Source organism: Benincasa hispida, chromosome 11 (genome assembly GCF_027475165.1).
Source record: "Benincasa hispida cultivar pf3 chromosome 11, pf3_genome.v1.1, whole genome shotgun sequence".
Taxonomy (NCBI): domain Eukaryota; kingdom Viridiplantae; phylum Streptophyta; class Magnoliopsida; order Cucurbitales; family Cucurbitaceae; genus Benincasa; species Benincasa hispida.
Window position 1 is genome coordinate 54,218,215 of NC_143488.1, and position 17,726 is coordinate 54,235,940.

A 17,726-nucleotide genomic window follows, 5' to 3' on the forward strand; every position below is an offset into this window, starting at 1 on the left:
TTTGAGAAATAAGTGTCCTTATATGTTGGTATAGGTAGTAACTTTCAATTCTTTTAAGTATTTCTTAGCCATACTTTCATATCCTCAGGATCCCTCTCATTCGGATGTGATATCGGTTCATTCATGTACCCCTCCTGAACTCAGGTCGTTACAATGACGATTAGTGAAACATACCATAACGACTATTTCCTCAAATCATGCTGAAATTCTTGCAATTTACGAGGCTAGTTGAGAATGTGTATGACTAAGATTAATGACTCATCACATTCATAGAACATGTGGTTTGTCTTCTAGTAAAAAAATATTTCAATGATATTATACGAAGACAACATAACATACATATCCCAAATCAAACGAGGATATATTAAAGAAGATAGAACAAAGCATATTTCACCAATGCTTTTCTACACTCGTGATCTTGAAGAAGACATCATTGTACAATAAATTTGTTCGAAGGATAACCTAGCAGACTTATTCATAAAATCATTACCAATCGTAACCTTTGAGAAATTGGTGCACAATATTGGAATGTAGTGACTCAGAGATCTCAAGTAATGTTTCCATGAGGAGGAGTAAATATACTATATTCTTTTTTAGAGTATTAGATTATATGTACTATTTTTCCTTCACTAGGATTTTTTTTCCAATGGGCTTTTTCCTAATAAGGTTTTAACGAGATATATTTCATTTACATAATGGGCATCTAAGGGGGAGTATTATAAATATTATGATAATAGATACTCATTAGATGCTCATGCTTAATGTCCATTGACCATGTGCCATGCTCTCATTTCCCAAAGTATTGTCCATGTGTCTCAACATTACACATTATTAGCGTCCATGTAATTCACCTCCTACTTGCCAAATTATCCATAAATAGTGGCATTTTGTGGATTTTGAATTGGGTTGGCAAAAAATCCCGCGGGATCGGGTCCCCGCGTGTCTCGTCTCAATCGGGGCGGGGAATCCCCAGTTTGACCAGGGATGGGGTCAAATTGGGGATTCTATTCGGGTCCCCGTTAAGGATGGGCAGGGACAGAGACAGTATGTCCACCCTATCCCTGTCCCCAACCCCAATAATATATTTTTTAATGTGTGTGTCTATATATATATATATATATATATATAATTTTGCAAATAATTATATATATACCCTGAAAGTATATTATTTACAAATATTTATATAATTATATATAATTAATATATATTAAAAAAGAATAATAGGGATAGATCCCTATGGGGACCAGTTTCCCCCGACGGGGAATCCCCGTCCCCACCTTCAATTGGCGGGAATGGAGGGGAAATACCCCCCGCGGGACAGGGATAGGGAATCCCCTTGCCTCACCCCGGCTTCGTTGCCAACCCTAGTTTTGGAACACACATACACATTGGGCAAAATCCATGAAAATTGGAGAAAGTTGAGATTTTAGAGAAATTCCTTATTCATATTTTGTTATTTTATTTTATTTTTTTATTTAAAAATTATGTTTTATTTATTTTAATATATATTTACTTTATTATATATTATTATATTATATTTTATTGGCATCTGTATTCCCGTTGTACTCCTCAAGTTCATAACAAAAACGTAGTTAATTTTGTGAAACGAGTTGCATATTAGTTAGAAGATGTCTATAATTTTAAATGTCACTCTTCTAATCCTTTATTAATGAAAGAAATAAAGAAAAAAGAGAATCTAAGGGAGAAAAAATAGAAAGAAAAAAAAAGTAGAAGAGTTGGAAAAACACATGAAATTATATGAGGAAGACAAAATAGGAATTCTTGTTCTTGGATGATCTAATAACAAAAGAAAGAAATAAATAAAATACAAGAATGTTAAATCAAAATTAGGAGAAAAAAACATAAAATGGATGTGATTTTGAGGGTAAAATAGGTATCATGAAAAAATTAAAGGATAAAGAGGGAAATTAAAAATTCAATCCTCATAATCTTTTTAGTATAATATAGATATAGATTATATCTACAAGGAGGCATTTGACATGTGACAAAAGCAAAAAGTTGAGTCGGTAATTATTATCTGGAGAGTTAAATTGTCTGTGTTTGTTGTGCATAATTAAGTTGAGTTGAATTGAGTTGGAAAGTCTATGTTTGGATGCTGAGTTGAGTTGAGTTGAATTGGGGTATCTGATGTAGTTTTTATAAATAAGATTGATTTTTTTTTTTTTATGTTTTTTTCTTTGCTTAGTTGATTAATTTTCAACTATACACCTATTTTCTCAACCCTTCTATGACATGAACTAGAAAATTTTTATTTTTTCCAATTTTTAAAATATAACAAATTCTTTTCAAAAAAATATAAAAACTCTAATTCTTTTCAATTTGTAACACATACCACCAAATTATATGTCATATCACAATTCAATTACTTATGAATTGGTATATTATATGCATGTATATTGAATCTTGCTAACTTAACATTATTACAAAAAAATTAACATATTCTACACATAAACGTTGAATAATTGGATAACTTAACAATTTAAATTTATATAATATGCATCATCTATGTTGAACTGAAATTGTACATAGAATAATTATCTTTTATTTCATAATGATGTTGAGAATGTGATAGTATAGTGCAGTTACATTCTTCTGAACATCACAAAAATAATATCAAATGAAAGAACATGTGGTTGCTCCAAAAAACAAATTGACAAAATATAAGTTTTTGGATTAATCTTCTGGTTCCGAGCAAGTAAGCATGTGTAATACTGTAGCCGTTTCTCTTCCGGTACAACGAGAAGAGGTTTGTATTTTATGTCCATGCCAAATATATTAGTTATGTCGCATCTATCATCCTCAGTCAATCCTTCAATACCAAATATAGCCTGAACTACCTCCTTCCGACGTTTAAATTTCAGCTCATATTTCTCTATTTGCCACACAACGAGTCTGCCCATGTACGTTGACTGCATATACAATTTAAGAAGGAAACCACACACAATTTAAGAAAAATTGAAAAAAAAAAAAGTTAGAGCAAGAACATACCAACACAGTGTATTAGAGGAGGTTGTAGAGAAGTCTAAAAAAATATGAGGAGGAATTCGGGTATAAATAGAAGATACAATAAGGATGGTTGGTGAGGAGCATGTGCACCTAACCTCAATAAATTCAAACAGTGACTTCGTTAAACCCATAATAAAGAGAGTCAACTCAAACATAAATAACGTAAGTAATAGTCAGGTCAATATTAATTGGGTGGTTGACCATAAAATAAATCTGTTGAAAATAGATATAAATACAACATAATATCTCACACATAAGTGGACATAAGATTAAAGATCATAGGGCCTCAAGATTAGATATAACTCTTTCATTAGAACAAATCCAACTCCAAACAAACAAAATAAGCAATTGCAAAACTTGTAAAATCGAAGCTCAATGCTTCCTGTTATTCTATTAAAGCTTCTGCTGCTAACAGTTGAGTATAGTCAGTGGCAGTTACTGGGACAGCAGGCGGATAAAGCTTTTGAGTCATACCTCAGATCCCTTTCGAATGACTAGACATGCTAAGGAGTCTTAGTCTAACTCGACTCGAATGCCTTGATTAACTATTAACTCGAACGAGTGAAATTGTTACGGATGCAGTAAACCAGAAAAGAAATTATACTTAATGTAGTGAACAGAGTGATAGCGACTACTATCGAGAGCTCAGGGTGAGCAGAAAAGGATAACAAAAATGCTTTGAAAATGATTTTTAAAACGAGCCCTAAGATTTTGAGCAGTGAGTTCCAATGAAGAGTTGTAAGTCGAAGAGTTTGAAAGAGATGAGCTTTATTCCTGCATTAAATACGGCTACCCTATTCCCATAACTAATGGTAAGTTGTAGCTACACAGGAGTACATACACCTATAAGAGGTAGTTCAATCCTGGTGTTCATTCAATCCTCGAACACCTAGCTTTGTTAGGACATCATGACTTCTTTCTATCTTTAGTACTTAAAGTTGTTCTATGATACCTTATTATCATTGATAGGGGAGAAGCTTCTCGGTCCATCAATTGAAAGGAAGAATCACTCAAGTGAATTTTACTCATATAGAATAGTAGAATTAAGTATAGATTGCATTCACTAGGGAAAGGGACGTTAGATCAGCTTTTTTAAATGTACGAATATTGAATTTAGTTGAATATTGAAAACATTTTCTATGGAGTAAAAAAAAATCCATTTTGCTCAAATGAAAAACACCAAAAAAATTGACTATGTATGGAGGAAGAAATTACAGAGCTGTCCACAAAACATAAGGAAAAATAGAGATGCATAATTTTTTAATCTAAATATTTAAATGAAATAAAATCAAATCAGAATTTATACTAAAAAACTAGAATGCGTGATTCTGAAACAAATCATGATTGGACTCGGGAAAGAAAAAGATAGAAAACAAACTTAGAAAACAAACTTGGTGTAAGGTGGATTAAACCCCCATTAAGCTCCAATAACATGGTCAGTATCCCCCATCAAGAATTTACTCGATACCCAATTTTAATGAAAAAGCATATAAAAAAAACATAGCAAGGGAAGGACACATGGTTTATTACTGAAGTGGCAAGAGGAAATCTGGAAAAAAAGTAAGGAAAACAAAGACGAACAAAATAGATATCAACAGGAAAAAAAAGAATAGAGACGAAGAAGTAAATACAATAGAAATGGAAAAAAATAATAGGGACTTGGTTGTAATAACATAACAGAAGTGGAAACAAATTATAAGAATAAACTCTAGTCATAAACATGTAAGCCAAAAAGATACCCAAAATGACGGGAAGCTAATCAGAACAAAAACAAAATCCGACAAATTACAGAGCCAACAACAATCGAAAAATCAAATATGCAAGGACGAATTGGTATATGAGGGAATCTAGACAAGAATATACAAATCTTAAGTCATAAACCAAATATTCGAAAAGATTTTGGATCATAAAAAAAGGTTAGATCTACAAAACAAAAATTGTTCATATCTACTAAAACAAATAGTTAGATCTACAAAAAAGATAGTTAGATCTAAAAAAAAAAAAAAAAAAAAAAAAAAAATAGATAGATAGATCTACAAAAAAAAAATAGTTAAAACAAAAAAAAGTTAGGTCTACCAATAAATCGTTTATATCTACTAGACTTAAAAAAAATAACTATACAAAGAAAATCGAAGAAGAGAAATATAGCGTTCAACGAGAAAATAGATCACCATTTAAATGAAAAGGCAATAAAGCTAATTTTTTGTCAAAATTTGTGAGTTTTATAAAGTCTTCAATAGTTAATTTGTCCATAAATCAATCTTACCTTTGTAAAAAAAAATGATAGGATTGAAACTTGTTTACAAGGATTTTTCCATTATTATTATAATTATTATTATTTTTTTTTTGCTAAAATTAGTGAAATTTGGATACAAGGTAAAATTACAACACTCAACGATAAGTCTAGATCCAATTTGGTAAATTTGAATGTTTAGGCTGAAAATTAATACAATAGGATAAGTTTAGAGGCATGATTATCAACTAATTCTAAATACTATATAATTATACAATTTGATTATTTATTCTTTTTCTTTCTTTTTTTTTAAACCTTTCTATCAAGTACCAAGTAACTTCGTGTTATACTTTCAAACTCTTTGAATTGCTATTTTTCTTTTAATTTAACAAATGTGAGTATGAAGACCCAACTTTTACTATACATATAAGAGTTATAAACAACCCATTTGTACTCTTGAATCGGTTTCACATATCATATTCTTTGTCACCAAATATAGATCGTTAATCCATAATCAATCGTATTTATTTATCATTATAGTAAAATGGGCCTAACTCTATGGTAATTGGGATATATTTCTTATTTTGAGGTTAGAAGTTAAATCCTCTATCTTTGTTGTACTTTAGATTTTCTTTTTTTCAATTTTAGAATTTTCACAATCACAGTGTTTTCTATTTTTGTTTTTTTTTCCTTTTAATTCCTCAATTAGTTAATTACGGTTTTGGTAATATATTTGAGTCTCAAACTTGGGCCCCAAGGGGTCCACTCCGAAATCGAATTTGGGCCGAATTGCTTGGCCCAGCAATTTAATCAATTAAACTATTATATTTATTATTACTTTTTTCCTACAATAAAAGGGCATTTGGTCTAGTGGTATGATTCTCGCTTTGGGTGCGAGAGGTCCCGAGTTCGATTCTCGGAATGCCCCATTAGTTTTATTTTTTATTTTTTTTAATGTTAGTTAACCGACAATTTTGTAATACCACAAATACCCCTACAGAAAACACTATTCACCAAAAGGTTCTAAGGGCAATTTCGTCCAAAAGAGAATTCAAAATTAGCCTTTCATTTCTTTAGCTCACTGTACTGCAAATTCTGCAACTTTATCCTATCTTCTTCTTCTCCAAATTCTCGTCTCTTCTTTCTCTCTACAAAAATGTCTTCAACTCTCTCCACTGCATCTCTCCGATCCCCGTCTTCTTCTTTATCCTCATACCCATCAAATTTCTCCCATTCCCTCAAACCCACTCCTCTCAATTTCCCCTTTTCATTCTCCTCCACTAATCTCTCTCTTCGCCTCGTTCATCACCGCCCAATCTCCGCCGTCGCGGTGCCGGAGAAAGTTTCAGAAATCGGCGATGTCATCTCCCAATTGACTCTGGAAGAGGCTCGAACTCTTGTTGATTACCTCCAAGAGAAACTCGGCGTTTCTGCCGCCTCCTTCGCCCCTGCCGCCGTCGCCGTCGCTCCCGGCGCTGCTGCCGGAGGTGACGATGCGGCCGCTGCTGTCGAGGAGAAAACGGAGTTCGATGTTGTTATTGAGGAAGTGCCGAGTAATGCGAGGATTGCGGTGATTAAGGCTGTTAGGGCTTTGACGAGTTTGGCGTTGAAGGAAGCGAAAGAATTGATTGAAGGTTTGCCGAAGAAGTTTAAAGAAGGAATTTCGAAGGAAGAGGCGGAAGATGCGAAGAAGCAGCTTGAAGAAGCTGGTGCAAAGATTGCTATTGTTTGATTTAGCTGGTTAGTTTCTTCAATTCTTAAGGTTTACAATGTAGGCATTCTGGTGGAATTAGAGATGGGGTTATTTTTTATTTATCATTAACTGATGAAGAATTTAGTTGATATTCTGTTAATGAATGCCTTATTGTTCCTGAATTTTTGTGTGCTCGATTCTCAAGTGCTGTATATGTGTTTGCATGCTCTGTTCTCTTGTTTTTTCTTGCTCATTATGTGTCTGTTAAAATGCCAACAAGAATTTAGTTGATATTCTGTTAATGAATGCCTTATTGCTCCTGAATTTTTGTATACTGAATTCTCCACTGCTATAGCTGTGTTTGATTGCTCTGTTCTGTTGTTTTTTCTTGCTCATAATGTGTTTGTTAAAATGCCAAAATGAACTTTGCTTAGGCATTCTGATGAAATTGAAGTTGGAATATTTTCTTTTCAATTGTTGATTTTATCAAGGCTAAACCATATAAAATGAGAGGAATAAGATTTATCAAGAAAGCGGCAATAGGTAGTACCCATTCTTCCTATAATTTCATAGGTACCCTGTACTCAAACAAAAGAGACCAAGCAACATTAAGGAGATGCCAATGCTTGCTGTCAACCATAGAGTTTTGTTCAGGCCGTCCAGCACTCAAATGCCAATGAATAACACCTTTAGATTGGGAAATGACCAACTCTGATGCATTATCCAAATGAAATTGTTTGATAGAAGCCCTAAGTTTCAATCAACTTGAATGAATGAGGAACAGTTAGAAGAGCCATGCACAATGGTAAAAAAAAGTAATGATTACCAATATTCGTATAAGTTTGGCATGGCCCCAAATGTCACAATGAATTGAAGAATTAGCGAAAGGACAAACTAAACAAAGTGCAGAAGTATTTATCTTAGTAACGACCTTACTTGAACATGATCTGTTCTATAGGTTGTAAAACTGTGAGTTCTAAGAAGTATTTATCTTAGTAGAATTGGAATATTATTATTCGAGGGGTATCCAAGACAAGCATGCGAAGTATTGAAAAAAACAAGATTAAAAGTAGTGTAAGCAGTGGCACCAACATTGAGTCAGAAATCTATGCCGAATCTTAGTTTTGCTAATTGTCATAAAAGGAAACCTGTCTTGAAGGTGACTTAATCATCATCAGATTGAACCAAAATAGGTAAATTTGTAGTTAAGGCCCCTGATGTAGGTGAGATTGAAGCAAAATGATGGAATGAACATCAGGTTATGGATAATAGTATGAGTTGTTATCATGCGCTAAATATCACCAATACAATCCTTAGCACGCCAGGAATAGGATGCAATGTTACAAACGAGTCTTGAGGGTAACGATTATGAAATGATGCTCCCGAAACAAGGATCCAATGCTTAGATGTAGGAGCAACATTAGAAACAGAGAGGCAAATATTCGTAACATGTGAGATGAAAAATCAGATTCACTGTCGACTCTGCTTTGGTCAAACGATATTGTAAGGGTGCTAGTAATCTTTGATATCGATCAATACGATGCAGAGAGATGATATGTGGAGCATGAACAAGCGCCATTGTTTAAGATGTTGATAGGAAACTTTATTGTATCATAAACTTCCATAACTTTTAACAAAACTTTGGCGAATGGTTATATGTTTCTGTCGAAATAAATCGTAACTATTCTACTTGATTTGTATGTTTATGCGACTAGACTTTTCCTATGTAGTATTCAAAACATTGTTTCTTATGTGGTTTTCTAGTTTGTTAAGCCTGACGTAAGAAAACCCATGTTTTATACTATGCATATATCTCATGAGAAACAAGTTTCTAATTTATCACTCAACATACAGATACGTGATATACAAACTCAAACTTCCCAACCCAAACATCCTCGTAAACTGTTTTTCTTTGTCATTAAGTCATAACAGTATAAGTTAGGAGTGCAACAAAAAACCAACAAACAAAAGCAATTCAAACCAATCCATTGGTTTGGTTTGGTTGTTAGTGTAAAATCGGACATATTAGTTTGTATTTGAATGAAACAAAAAATTATCCATTCAGTTTGGTTTTTCTTATCGAAATATTATGCAAAATCAAACCGAACTGATGATATATATACCCTTAAATTTTGATGGATAATATATTGTTAGTATTTATTATGGTGTATGCACTTTTATTATATAAAAGTGACTCAATTATTATTGTCTGAAAGTAAAGAAACAAAAATACCCAATAATAACCCCCAAAAGAAAAGAAATAGGTCAAAATTTAAATTAAAATGACCCATTCAAAACAAATTTTGAAATTTTCAAAAAATAATAATAATAATAATAAAGGAAGGGAAAGTTCACAATCGGGCACAAAATCAAAAATCAATACAACATGGAACTAATCCAATCAAAATGTAAATCATTGGTTTTGGCTTTTATCGGAAATCGGTGTGTTCTTTATTTTATAAAACCAATTGGTTTTATATGGTTCTTGATTGGTCCCAAAATCAAGAAAATCGAATCGACTATCATCTTTAGTCTAAGGTGTAATGAGACTAAAATATGGGTTAGCTTCTTTATGATTTTGAAATGTTCGATTCCCTTCCTAACTTGTATCAAATTTATTTTTTCAAAGCTTTAAATGGGGACATTTAACGTGTAGAGTTGAATTGTGTTGGTAATATTTGTCTATGGAGTTAGAAAATTTGTGGTCAGAGCACAAAATTGAGTTTAGTTGAATCAGGAAGTTTGTGTTTGAGGTATTACTTTAAGTTGAGTTATTGTGCTAGGAATATTTAATGTAGTTTTTTTTTTTTTTTTTACCTAATGAAGTCACACATGTTTTCCCCAAATTTTCAACTGTTAGTTGAGATGTCAATATAAAAACTTTACATCTATTTTATAATTGGCTACGTATAATTATTGCACTCAATAACTGAAGGCCAAATACTTAGTTTATAATTTTTACTAACTCAACCTAGCTCAAATTAATGAGATAAACACTTTTTATATGACAAAACGATAAGGTTATGTTATGTTGAGATAATTTTTATGAGAAATGAAAAGCATATAACCTATTAGAACATTCAACGTATTTGATACAAATATGAAAGTTCATAAACTAATACAAATATGAAAGTTCATAAACTAATGTTATAGTTAAATTCTTTTGGGTAAAAGAAAGAAAAAGGGTGATTAGACAAATGGCAAAATGAAATTGTGTTTTAGATAAATGACCAAACAAATTTTTGTTTATGAAAATAGCTAATCAACTAAATCCAATTTAATGATGGACAATAATACTCCTACACCAAATCCCTACAATTACGTTGTATTTCAAACTATATATATATATATATATATCTAACAACCTAAAATGAGATTTAATCTCATGAATATGAATTTTAAATATGAGTAAATAAATAAATAAAATATTTAAATGAAGTAGTAAATTCAATCTAATTTAATTTTATAAAATAATATCTAAAATAATCACACAAACAAAAATAACTTAAAGCTACAAAATCTTAACAAATATAATTAGAAATTAATGATGGAAAACTAGAAATGTTATTCGGTTGGTTTTCATAATTTAGCTACGAAATAAGGATAAATAAATCCCTTTTTCAAAATAACTATTAGATGAAGGCATTCAAATGCAAATACCATGTACTAAAAAATCACTTTAAGACTTCAACATATGTTACACAGAGTAAAAACAACCGAAATCTTCGTTAGTCTAACCGATGCAAATAGCTAGAATCCTTAGTCATATTTTATCGCACACCTATAACTTAGATCCCAAAAATACGTTTAATAACTAAAATAATTTATCAAAATTTAGCCATGCAAATGCAAAATACCATGTATGACTATTAGTAACAACTATACATTGTATTAAAAACCTAAGTTTTTAGTGGGAATAGGAAATTCCGGAAACAACTTGGTTAAAATCTAAACTATCAATTCTCCTCATCGCTACATTCTTTACAATTTACATTAGATTTATCAACACTACATTAGAAGTACCTCTCATGTGGCTGACTCAATCCCGACTCTTCTATAGAAATACTAATTCTCATCAAATCTCCAATTCATCTTTCATTATATTCACCATTGATTTAGAAATTTCATAAATTAATATGCATAAACATCCTGGATCAATTTGTAAACCTTAATACTAAAAAAAGATTATATATCTTATAAAGATGGATAACTTTAATAATGGTCACTAGGTTTTTGCTATACATATATTTGAAGCCAAGGCCGTCAACATAACCAAATGGCTATAAATCAGAAATGTAAAAACTGGCCAAAATTCAAAATTGGTATTTACTTTTTTGCTATTCTGTACCATTTTAAAAAAATAAATAAAAAAAATAAAATCTTGCACATACACACCATTTTCCAACCATTAATACCATTAGTTTGGGCCATCACCAGCCCAAATTCAATGGGCCTTTTAACAACGGCCCACACCGAGCCCCGAGTGAAAAGGCCCAAGTATTAAGCTATAAAATACCCCGAGACAACCTCGTTTCTAAACCCTAATTTTCAGAGCCACAGCTCTCCGGCGAATTCCCTTTCCTGTCGCAGCCGCCGGCCATCTCTTTCACTTTAATATTTCTTGTTCCATTTTCATTTCTGTTATTACGGCGAGGATGATTATTGCTCTAAATTTCTGACACCTCTTGTATGAGAAGTGCGTTCTGAATAAGATCGTTCTTCTTTGAGCAGATTCAGCAACTCTCTGAGCCATTTTTCTCTTTTCAAACATTTCGATGTTTACACTATTTAAAGTTTCTTTAGATATGTTTATGGACCTTTCGTTTCGCTTTGCATAAAGTCGGATCTTGCATTTTAACGTAAGTTTTCATTTAATCTGCCGTTGTTTCGTTGTACTGTATAAGTGTGGCGGAGCCGCCGTTCTCCGATGGTTCTTCATTTGGCTGGAGATCGCTGTGGGAGGTTATTGTTTTTTAGATTTTTTTAGGGATTTCTGTTTCTTTTTCGCAGCTAAGCCTGATGCAATTAGCTTTTTAAAATTAGTACCGTTCTTGGAGGTTTAAAACCAGTGAATATTAATATATCGATATTTGTCTTAAAATATTCTCTCTTATGTTAAACGATGATTATAGTTGATGGTAGATTATTATTATTGTGTGAAATTTGGCTAGGTTATCTCTGTCCTTGGAAACCTTTATTTTTACGAAAAATAATTAAGAAAATCCCAAGGAAAAATGCCCAAATGATGACCTCTGAGGACACAGTAATAAACTCACATTCACGATATATAACAAAATTCAAACTCACATTGTAATTTTGGAATTTACAAAAACGCCTTTAAATGATGGGAAAATAAGTCTAAAATTATTTTAAAAAGAGTTTAAAAATGCTCCTACATCAAATTTTTCTTCCAAGAATTTCGAAAAAATCTAAGGAAATTATTTAAGTGTCACCTCAATTTTTTTCTAGATAGTTTATTTTCAAAATTAAATACCCTAAAAAATTAAATCACTCTAAATTGAGCAATAACTAACTGTTTGTTTGGTAATATTCCCAAATAGATCCTATCATAATATTTATTTAGAAAGATTTTATCAAACATGAAGAACCTGTATGAAGTTTGATCAAACCATAATAGTAAATTTATTTATTTATTTATTATTATTATTTTTTTAAAATTTGCTCACTCTATTGAATCAATCAAATGTACTCAATTTCTATTATGGAGCCTCTAGTTGCCTTTAGAGTTGGGATATAAGTAGGGTAGGTAGAAACTAACATTTAGAAAACACACTCAATTTTCTACTGTGCTTGTGTTCAGAAAACTCGTAGCTCCATCTTGGTCAACATCTTGCTCTTGAGGGGTCTTAGAATGCTTCCACTTATGTCTAGAGGAAGGGAAGAGCCTTCTGCCATCTTTTTTCTAGTCGGGATTCCTTTATGCCTTATCCATCTCAAGAGATGTAAATGATAGACATGAAGCTAGAGAAGATATAGGAGAGCACGATGAAATAGATTTTGTTTCCTCAATCTAATGGTTACATAGACAGAATACAATGTCTTATCCTTAGAGGCTGCCCTTGAGTCCATTTGTAGTGTGCGTATTCCTCATTTGTTGACTCCTAGTAGAGAAAACCTCAACTTGCCGATGTGGATTGGAAGTTTAGCCTAGCTTTTCTCTGGTTTGCCAAGATCGAAGCTGTTGAAAGATTACCTCCCCCAACGAATGTAAAAACCTAAAGTTTCCTTGGTCATGTTGGCCTTTATTGCAAATTTGTTAAAGATTTCTTGAAGATCACGTGACCGATAAGTATGTTTTGCAGATTTTTTGTTTTTTTTACGGAAATTGTTTACAAGCATTGGTCATGACACCTGTGTTGATCACACCAGGTTGGTCACTCCCCTTTGAGTTGATGTGTGACACTAGTGACTATCCGATGGGAGCCGCTTTGGTTCATATGCTAGCAAATGCTCAGTGAAGCACAAATCAATTATACAACCACGAAAAAAGAATTGTTGGCAGTAATGTTTATGGTTGAAAACTAACCACTCTGTGATTAGATATTATGACCAAGAAAGATGCAAAACCTTCATCAAATAGATGGATTTTGTTGTTGCAAGAATTCGATACATAAATTGTTGATAGAAAGGGAACTGAGAATAAAGTAGCTAACTACCTCTCCCACCTTGAGAACTTAGAAGTCGATCACATACAACTTGAAGCACTCCCACCTTGAGAACTCAGAAGTTGATCACATGCAACCTGAAGCCAACACATGCTCTCCTGATGAAGTTTTGCTAAAGATTGATGATTTTGAGCCATGGTATGCAGACATTGTTAACTTTTTGATGTTCAAGCAATTCCTGAAGAATATAATGCACAACAGAAAAAGAAATTAATACACGAATGTAAGTTCACTATTGGGATGAGCCCAATTTGTACAGGTGCGAACGTTATCACATATTCAGGCAACGCATTCCTGGCAGTGCATACGTCACTTCGACGGAGATCGAACAACAGCTAAAGTCCTAAGAGGGTATTTTTGGCCCACCTTATTCAAAGATGCCAGAGGTTTTGTGGTGAGATGCGAGCTACCAATAAACAAGTAATATTTCAAAGAGAAACGAGATGCCTCTGATTGCAATTTTGAAAGTTAAGTTGTTTGATGTATGGAAAATAGACTTCATGGGACCATTCCCACCCTCAAACGGCCACAATTACATTTTGGTGGTTGTCGATTATGTATCCAAATGGGTTGAGGTCATTTCATGTGCCACAAATGATGCGATGACAGTATCTAAATTTCTTTAAAAACATATCTTCACATGCTTTGGCACCTTTCGGGCGATCATCAGCAATGAAGATATGCATTTCATAAATCGCATCATTAGAAAATTATTGATTAAATATGGTGTGTATCACAGGATAACAACATCATACTACCCACAGACAAATGGTCAAGCAGAAATTTCCAGTCGCGAAATCAAGTCCATTCTAGAAAAAGTCATCAATATCACTCGAAGAGACTGGGTGTAGAAGCTTGATAAAGTACTTTGGGCTTACTACACCACATGTAAGATGCCTATAGGGATGTCTCCCTATACGTTGGTTTTTGGGAAAACATGTCATTTGCCTTTGTAACTCATGGACACCCATAAGACCATTTCCAAGGTCGCTGCCGTGCCCTCATCCTCTAAACTAGCAGCCTCTTCATCCAATCCCCAGGCCCTTCATTGGCAATACAAAGTAATTATTCCAACAAATACACTCCGACTAGAAGAAATTCCAACCGTCCGTCTCCATACCCCCTCGTCTAGCACCCGTTCGTTCTCTCAACTCGCCTTCTCCCTTAACTCTGTGACTTAGTTGGCCATATTTTTCCCTCAAGGACTAGACCTTTCAATATCATCTTCAAGAAGGGAAACCCAAGTTAGAGAGGCCATCGTAGGACCGGTCGAGGAGAAGGCTCGTCTTAACAGTTCTGAGTTGGGAATGCATCCAATGCAATCATACACCATTGACCTGGTTGGCGCTAGCGAGGCGAAGAGAAACAAGCAAGAAGTCTTCTGGAAATTTTTTGAGACAATGCGACCCTTAGAAAGTTTAGACGATGAGGGAATGGTTAACTAGCCAAGCAAGGAGTCGGTTGGCAAAGAAATGAGGTTTGTCGCAAGAGTCTATCCCTACGGCGAGTGGCCCTAAAGCGTTGGCATAACACATGGAAAGCCGTTAGTGCTAAGGATGGGCTTGTAATGAAGTTGTTTGTTGCATTTGAAAAGAAGCACACGATAAATAAGAAGAATGCCGAAGAAAAGAAAATGGTCATAAGGCCTGAGCAAAAGGATTTAGAATAAGAGAGGAGAGACAAGGCAACCACATCTACGGTTAATCCTGAAGAAATAGAAGAGAAAGAAGAGGTGATGCCCTTGCGACGAAAGAATACCAAAACAAGGGAGATGAGGCACACCTCAAAAACACAAGAAGAAGAAAAAATGATTCTCCCTACGTCCTCTGGGGAGCGGTTGGTGGCCCAATTGGCTGAAAGATAAAAAAAAAACAAAAGAAAACTTCCAGGACTTGAAGAAGAAAGCACAAAGTCTTATTATAGCAATCGAGTTTCAAAAAGAAGTCCGCGATGAGGAAATTGAAGAAGCCAGCGAAGCAACAAGAAATAGGCCCATTGAATCTAAGGAAATGGATAGCACAGATAGAGTCGCGATAGAATTTGAGAAGGAAATGAGAGAAAAATGTGATACGGAGAAAAAGAGGAAAGAGAAGAAAACTCAGCGCATCACCAAAAATATTAAGGACATCGGGAAGGAAAAGAGAAAGATGGCAGTAGACGAGGAAAAGAAGAAAGAGGTTGCAAGAAGGAAAATGCAGCCTAAGAAAAGTGAAAGTCAGTCACTGAATAGAAAGGATATGCCGAGAAAGAGGCAAGAAAAGAGAGAAGGGAGTAATGCTTCTATTGGCCCTGAAGAAAATAGAAAAGAAAAAGGAAAAGACAAACTAGATGTTGAGGTAGAGAAAGTGCCCAAAAACCAATCATCATTGCTATTGGAGATGAAGTTTTTCCCTGAGGCCACACCACTATCCGCATTCATAATGAATTTCATCAGCAACATGAGGTGGCGAGACTTTTTCAAGGGACCTCAAAATCTCAAACCAAGTATGGTCCATGCATTCTATGAAGGGACCCCTCATCCCAGCAAATACATCGCTCAGATAGGCGATGGGAAAGTTGGTTTAGGCGCAAGGAGGATAAATGCATTATTCAACTTACAAACTAACCCTGAAGCTGAAGAGAATAGAATAATTGAAGAGCCAACACGTAAGGAGATGAAAGATGCATTAAGAGTTTTGGCGAACCCAAGGTCGAAGTGGATCACCTCTGCTAAGGAGATCAAGACACTATCGTCATATAGCCTAACTCTGGAGGCAAATGTGTGGTTTTACTTTGTCAAAAAGAAGCTATTCCCAACCATGCATGACAGCTCCATATTAAGGTATTGAGTAATGGCGATTTATTACATCATGCGATGCATCCCCATGGATGTCGGATGCATCATCGCAACCCAAATACAGGCTATATTTTTAAACCTAGGGGGCAGCTATTCTTCCCCTTTCTTGTAACAAAGCTATGCGCTGCCCAAGGGGTTTTTGAAATGAAGAAGAGGTGCCTGTTAGGGGAGTCATCACAAACAACAGTCTCCGACGACTGTTGAAGAATTCACCTCTTCAACCTGAAGCAGTTAAGCAAGAAAAGACTAAGAAGCAGCCTTCTCAGTCGCAAACAACACCTCCAACGCAACCTCCCCAACCCTAGAGAAGAAGGATGGTGAAAAAGTTATTTGAACAAATCGTGCCAAACATTGAAGAAAAATTACTCAGTGCACCTTCTTCACATGTTGAAGAAAGGAACTTGATCACACCACCTCGGGCTGAGGATAAAGACAGATCGCCCTCCTTCTGCCTCGACCTGACTGAAAAAGAACATGAAGAAGAGAAATCCCCCTCGCTGCAGCCCAGGCTACAGACTCCTTCATCGTGCCACACTGAATCTAAAGTTGAGATCATTTCTTCAACTCAAGAGAAATTGATAAGGGATTAGGCATTGGCGAGGTTAGTAAGCATCCACCACGTGTTGAAGAAGGAACTCAATGCAACATTTCTCCTACACCCGAAGAAGAATCAGTTGATGTGGACTTTGATGACTTGTGCAAGTTTTTGCATGACGACCTTCGAGAACCAATCTTAGGGAGTCTTGAAGATTTGTTGCAAAAACAAGTCACACTTTTGTGGAAAAACAACAAGAGCTCGTGCAACAACAAGTCAAGCTGCGAGAGTTTGTTCAACACCAATCACAACAAGCTCAATGCCAACAGATCTTAATGAGGAACTTCATTCGACATCAGACGTTAAGGAAACATGAGCAGTTTCGCTTCAAACTTTAATACATTCAAGAAGTTCTTGCTCAACTCTTGATAGGACCTGTTATCCTACCGCATCTCCAATAGCCCGTACAGTTTCTAGTGGAAGAAAATTTTCCTCCACAGCCAAAATGGCAACAACAATGCAGGCATAAATTAAATTTGGGGGTGTCTTCAAGTTTTATATTTCATTCAATTTCTTGTACGCAGTAATCGTTTCATATTAGTTAATTGCATTGAACGAATTATTTTGTTCAATCCATTTTTCTTGTATCTTTTCCTTTCGCTAGTTTCTTGTTTATATTATTACTCTCTTAGTATTTCTCCTTTCTTTGATGCGTT

At 34.3% G+C, this 17,726-nt stretch overlaps 1 protein-coding gene, 1 long non-coding RNA gene and 2 other non-coding genes across 4 annotated transcripts; all 4 read left to right on the forward strand.

Moving 5' to 3' along the window:
* Positions 1-6,116: 6,116 nt before the first annotated feature.
* On the forward strand, positions 6,117-6,188 carry TRNAP-UGG (transfer RNA proline (anticodon UGG)). Its single transcript has one exon. It is a non-coding gene; the product is annotated as a tRNA-Pro (tRNA).
* Positions 6,189-6,311: 123 nt separating this feature from the next.
* On the forward strand, positions 6,312-7,133 carry LOC120089872 (large ribosomal subunit protein bL12c-like). The gene has a single exon (XM_039047294.2). It carries the CDS (start codon positions 6,417-6,419, stop codon positions 6,990-6,992), a length of 576 nt encoding a protein of 191 aa, XP_038903222.2. The 5' UTR covers positions 6,312-6,416; the 3' UTR covers positions 6,993-7,133.
* Positions 7,134-11,378: 4,245 nt separating this feature from the next.
* On the forward strand, positions 11,379-14,270 carry LOC150032736 (uncharacterized). The gene is made up of 2 exons (XR_016524360.1): positions 11,379-13,263; positions 13,344-14,270. It is a non-coding gene; the product is annotated as an uncharacterized LOC150032736 (long non-coding RNA).
* On the forward strand, positions 11,602-11,704 carry LOC120092274 (small nucleolar RNA snoR1). Its single transcript, XR_005485984.1, has one exon. It is a non-coding gene; the product is annotated as a small nucleolar RNA snoR1 (small nucleolar RNA).
* Positions 14,271-17,726: the final 3,456 nt, after the last annotated feature.

What these genes read in the sequence shown, in the direction of transcription:
- LOC120089872 (XM_039047294.2), top strand. Translation starts at nt 6,417, where the DNA reads ATGTCTTCAACTCTCTCCACTGCATCTCTCCGATCCCCGTCTTCTTCT.